The following is a 5,771-nucleotide window of genomic DNA, read 5'->3' as shown; positions in this document are numbered from 1 at the left end:
ACTCCTTCCCTTCATTACTCTTTTAGCAAAGCACAGTTAATAATTTGTTTATTGTGTGTTTCCTTCTCCAGACTATAAGTTCTACGAGGGCAGGACCTCATCTATTTCATTTACCACTGTATCCCCAGCATAGATCAAGAGGCCGCTAAATATTTGTCAGAGAATGCGTGAGGAGCTATTAATCTGGAACGAAAAAGGGGCATCCACAACAAATAAGCTGACAGCAAAGAATCCTACTGAGAGATGACAAGGGCGAGCTTTTAGGGAGAGGGAGTGCGTGTCGCTGAAATGAGAAGAACAGAAGGGCGGAGTCGGAGCTCTGAGAAAAGCAAGAGGGAGGACAGTGAGAAGTGCCTCGGTGAAATGACAGCTCTAAAGGGGCCACACTCCTACCGCTGGATGTGAGGGAGGGGTCTGTGAGAAAGTAGAGGCGGGGCGATAGTATTACGTATGCGCAAGCTCAGCCTCCTCCCCCTGGCGCATTTGCGTGCGCGTGCACGATTTCGGAGCGGAACTGGCGCTACGGGGCCGCGCGTCCGGCGGCGAGCGGAAGTGGGTGTGAGAGCGGAAGTGGCCGGCTAGAGCCGGGGGCTGGGCGGGGACCGGGTTTCTCTGTGAGGCGGCAGCAGCGGCGGCGGCGGCGGCGGCGGCTCGGCAGGCGGGTTTAGGCTTCGGGGCCAGGTCGGTTGGGTGGGTGGGTATCTCCATAGTCAGTACGTACGTGGGCCAGCGCGTGCGTCTACCTCCTCCTTCCACTCCAATCCCTTTCCCCTTCTCCCTTAACCTCCTACCCCACCCAGGCCCCCTCCTCAGGGGGCCACAGGGCCGCTCCCTCCATCCTTCCCTTCCTTACCCACCCTTACCCGCCCTGTTTCTCCTTCCCCTGCTTGGGACAGCCGCCGCCATGATCCTGCTGGAGGTGAACAACCGCATCATCGAGGAGACGCTCGCGCTCAAGTTCGAGAACGCGGCCGCCGGGTGAGCACGCGCCCAGGGGTGGCGGGGGAGGCAGAGTTCGACCCCCGCAAATCCCCAGTGTGGTCCACCCCCCAGACCTGTAGAAGATAGACCAAGGGGCTGACAAGGTGTAGGGGTTGCCCGGGCTGGGTAGACGTGGGAGGCGATGGGGCGCGGTGGGGTGAGGGGCAGAGATGCGTGGGGAGCGGCTCAGAGGAGGGATGCGGAAGCAGTGAGCGGACAGGAGTGTGCGTGCCAAAGGGCTGGAGACCTGTGGGGCGTAAGGGCAGCTTGGGCTGGAAGTCAGGCTGGAGGAGCTCATTGCCCTCTGTGACTACAAGGGGACCCTTCCTTTCGTATTCCGCGCTGTTGTTACGAACCCAGAGAGTCCGTTTGGAATTGGGTTGGAAGGAGTTTTCAGGAATTCCCAGGACTGGAAGAGGGAAGATGATGCAGCCCCAGATCGCCACCAGTGTTCTCGTTCCCCGCCCCCATCTCCTCTAAAAGGAACAGGAGGGGAAGACTGAAAGCCGACCCAGTCTTGCAGCCAGAAAAACGCGATCTCTCTAGTTGCCCTTCCCCGAAAGCTACGTGAGAGACCCTGGCTACTTTGTTAGATATTTCTCAAGCAAAGCTAATTGCCCTTCTCTCCACACCCTTTCCTTATCGCTTTTTTGAGGTTCTAATGCTCCTTCCCCACCCATTGGTTATCTTTTAAATTCTTAAAGGAGACCCTTGGTCTGTGATTTCCTGGTCCAGTTAGTTACACACATCAAAATCTCAAGAATTCATAAAGTTCTGAGATAACCTTTTATATGATTGGCTATTTTTTAAGATGAGCTTAGGGCATGTTTCCAAGGCAGCCTCCTCTGTGGAACACAAGAATCAATAGAAGACAAACAACCTCCCTGAAGCTGCTTTGCTTAAAACATGAGTAAGGATTTTAGCTTCTAATTGTTGGTGGCCTGTGGCCAGTCCCTTTGCCTCCTTTCCCCATCTGTGAGGATGGGGCTTCACATTTTGGTTTCACAGTTGAGGAAATAAGTGCAAACTGTAACTGGGTACTAGTAATAAGAAAGTACTTGGAGGATCCACATTATGAGAGAGGACTGGTGGAGGGAATTTCTAAGTGGTTACAATGAACTTGTGACTTGAAGACATTAAAAAAAAAAGGTACCAACTTACTGCTTAAATTTAATATATTGTGTGTCCTCTTTTATAATGCCACAGATTTTATCTGTAAAACAAAGCACTACTTTCCTTGAAGTAATGTGTGCAGGGAGCAGTACTGTTTCCTGCCAGGAGCTGCAGTTGCTTATATTTTAAGCTGACTTCTTTATTGTCTTCAGCTTCTCTTACCAGTAGCTTTGCATTTTAAATATTCAAGCATATCAGCCCAGGGTCTTATTTTGGGTGATTGCTGTGTACTTTTTTCCAGCAGCATAGGACCCAGGAGGAAGTTGAATTAACTTCTGCATTTTCACAACTGATCTTAGTGCATCCTCAGGTCCAGACTAGCAAAGAATGAGACCTGGGTGGTTATAAGCTGATCTACAAGATAAATGGCTGCGTATTTTCAAGTAGAGGCATGTCTTTCATTGTAGGAATATGTTCACATATCTGTTGGTGTATTAATAACTTCTGATTGCAAAATGTGATCCATTATTCAGAACTTCTGCTCTTTTTCTTTTAGAAAAGTATTTTTAAAAATAACAGCTAACCATTTCAGAGGCATTAAAGTAGTCCCTCAAGTCTGGAAAGCATAAGTTACAACTTCCAGGACATTTTTTACAAAGATACACATTGTAGCAAAGTTGAATGGGAGGGGTAGTAATTTTGGCTTTTATTCTGGTCCATCTCTCCTTTCAGATGTGACTTTCAATAATTGGCAAAACATTCTGCCAAAAATTACTTTGAAGATCCTTGAAAAGATACTGTGACAGCATGCCTAGTAGGTAGGACTTTCCCTGCAAAAGCCTAAAGCAAGTGTAAGTTTTCAGGCATTTCAGTAAGGTGAGACAGCAGCGAAGCAGTTAAGTATTTATCAAGGTTCATGCCTATGCCAGAAACTAGTGTGATTATGGATGCTACCAGTGCTTAGTTAGTACCAGGCAGCAACAGAAAAAGGGGGCCTTTCTGAGAGCCTATTAGCCAAGTTATGGGGGAGGGGGGGCGGGGAGAAGAGAGATATTGGGGTAGAGATCTGAGTAAAACATTAAAGAAAGGGAGTGGCTTGGAGGAGAAACCTAGGAGATTTGAAAGTTTTGCCAGCGTGGGAACCTGCTGGGAAGGGTCAGCTCCACCCTGCATTTTATACTTCTCAGAATAAACCAATTGGGGAAATTATCATTCAGAACAACCTTTCCAGAATGTGTCTTCCATCTCTGGGATGTCAGTAAGATAGCCATACATGTGGCTGGCTAAATTTATGTAAAAATTAATTAAAGTGAAATAAATTTAAAATTGAGCTCCTTAGTCACAGGAGCCATCTTTGTAGTACTCCCTTGCCACATGTGGCTTGTAGTTGCTGTGCTTTTTGCAGATGTGGGACATTTTCATTATTGCACAAAATTCTTTTAGCACTGCTCCAGCTACTGAAAATGAAAGCATGAAATAATCTTAAAAATAATTCTGTGGCGGGCGATGCTTGTGGCTCAGTGAGAAGGGCGCTGGCCCCATATACCAAGGGTGGTGCATTTGAACCAGCCTCGGTCAAACTGCAGCAAAAAAAATAGGTGGATGTTGTGGCAGGTGCCTGTAGTCCCAGCTACTTGGGAGGCTGAGGCAAGAGAATCGCCTAAGCTCAAGAGCTGGAGGTTGCTATGAGCTGTGACACTCTACCGAGGGTGACAAAGTGAGACTCTATCTCTAAAAAAAAAAAAAAAAAAGTTCTGTGGCATATACCTCAGAGTGCATTGCATTAAATATCCTTTTGAGGTTGATCTTTTTTTAATGATTCCTCTTGGATCATGAATTGTCTTGCTTGTGACATCCTACTAAAAGGCTGAACTTTTCTGAGTAAAGCAGTTCTGCCATCCAGACTGTATAAAATTACATTTGGTTATGATTACTTTTTAATTTGAAGGCAGTTCAGCAAAGGCTAAGGTTCATTCCAAACAAATTGCCTTTTTTTTTTTTTTTTTAAGAGTGCTATGGTATCACAGCTCACAGTAACCTCAAATTCTTGGGCTTAAGTAATCCTCTTGCCCCAACCTTCCAAGTAGCTGGGATACAGGCTTGTGCTACTATGCCTGGCCAGTTTTTTCTATTTTTAGTAGAGATGGGAGTCTCATTCTTACTCAGGCTGGTCTTGAACTCCTGAGCTCAAGCAGTCTACCCACCTCAGCCTCCCAGATGTCAGCCACCACACCTGGCACAAATTGCTTTTTATCTTTTTTGTAACACTCCTAGGAGTGACTTATTAAAATGATTCATGTAGCCTCACAAAGCGATAATTATTGGTAAATTATCTTCCTAACAGTTTGTAAACTGAGAGAATGTGACTTGTTAAAAAGCTACCCTAACACTGCAAATAACCTCCTGAACAGGTCTAATCAAGAGCATTGCCATTTCATTTAGGAGTTCTTACTCAGACCCCCTATTAAAACAGAAATAACCTGGCAAATTAATCTAATTTTCTTGTTAGTGTGCGCACCAAGAACCTTTTCAGCCTCAGAAGCTAGGCCTCTCAACTTAACAGAGTCAAGAATTGAGGAAATAATGTTAGATGCGAATTGCTATTGATTTTAAGTGCATGCTGGCTCCTTGCCACAGCCTGTACATATTATGAGGAGCTGTGGTTCTGTGAGGGGGAGTGAAGCTCAGTGAGCAAGCTGTGCCAGTTAGGGTGGGCGAGGACTGTGGGAAGAGAAATTCTAGAAAAGCATAAATTATATCTTGCTGATACCTTGTTCTGATTCCCAAATATGCTGCATATGTCCTCAGAGAGACAGGCTAGTTTGAAATGATTTGGAATTAGGGCATTGTTTAAACATTTAGAAGAAACGGAATGTAGTGTCTGACTTGCTAAGAAGACCTGGTTGGTCTTTTTACAGGTCATTGTAGTTTATACACTGCTGCCTGTCCTCCGGCCTCCTTGGAATCACTTTGGGCATTAATCCCCAGAGGCGCACTCCACCAAATTGATGACTCCTTAAGGGCTGGGTCTATAATTTTAGTCATTTTTGTTTCACCAGCATTCTTTATATATGCTTTAGTCAGCTCAGTAAATGTTTTCTTGAAGGAATGAATGAAGCCAGATAGAACAATTCTTGGCTTTTTTAGGAGCTGTCACTTTTCTGACATTGTGTGAATCAGCTGTTCTTTTCCTCTGTACTTTTTGAGATGAGTTAGCAGAGAATAGAACCGCTTCTTACTAATATCCATTTTGTTTTACTGATTACTGACTTCTCAGAAACTTCCTTAGAAAAAGGATACAAGAATTTTTTTTTTTTTTTGAGACAAGAGTCTCACTTTGTCGCCCCTGGTAGAGTGTCATGGTGTCATAGCTCAATAGCAACCTCAGACTCCTGGACTTAAGCGATTCTCTTGCCTCAGCCTCCCAAGTAGTTGGAATTACAGGTGCCTGCTACAATGCCTAGCTAATTTTAGAGGTGAGGTCTCACTCTAGCAGGCTTCTCTCAAACTAGTGAACTCAGGCAGTGCACCTTCCTCGGCCTCCCAGAATGTTGGGATTATAGACGTGAGCCACCCCGTGGCTAAGAATTTTTTTTCTAAAGGACTTTAAGAATAGCTCTTGAGGCTCGGCACCTGTGGCGGCTAGGGCGCCAGCCACATACACCTAAGGTGGCGGG

The 5,771-nt window shown here is 45.8% G+C and overlaps 1 protein-coding gene across 2 annotated transcripts in view; it reads left to right on the top strand.

Annotated features, from left to right (window-relative positions):
* The first annotated feature begins 516 nt into the window (after positions 1–516).
* ARPC2 (actin related protein 2/3 complex subunit 2) overlaps positions 517–5,771 on the top strand; it is a 38,459-nt gene continuing 33,204 nt past the window's right edge. The window contains exons 1-2 of one of the 2 annotated variants that reach the window (XM_012802195.1): positions 517–681; positions 897–978. In XM_012802195.1, coding sequence (XP_012657649.1) covers positions 905–978 — 74 coding nt within the window. In that variant the 5' untranslated portion in view covers positions 517–681; positions 897–904. Of the gene's footprint in view, positions 695–896; positions 979–5,771 lie in introns of both variants that reach the window. The other variant, XM_023510301.1, reaches the window with a different exon arrangement.

This window comes from Otolemur garnettii, unplaced genomic scaffold, assembly GCF_000181295.1.
Source record: "Otolemur garnettii isolate 467f Iridium unplaced genomic scaffold, OtoGar3 scaffold00013, whole genome shotgun sequence".
Taxonomy (NCBI): domain Eukaryota; kingdom Metazoa; phylum Chordata; class Mammalia; order Primates; family Galagidae; genus Otolemur; species Otolemur garnettii.
This window is presented reverse-complemented; position numbering and strand designations above follow the sequence as displayed.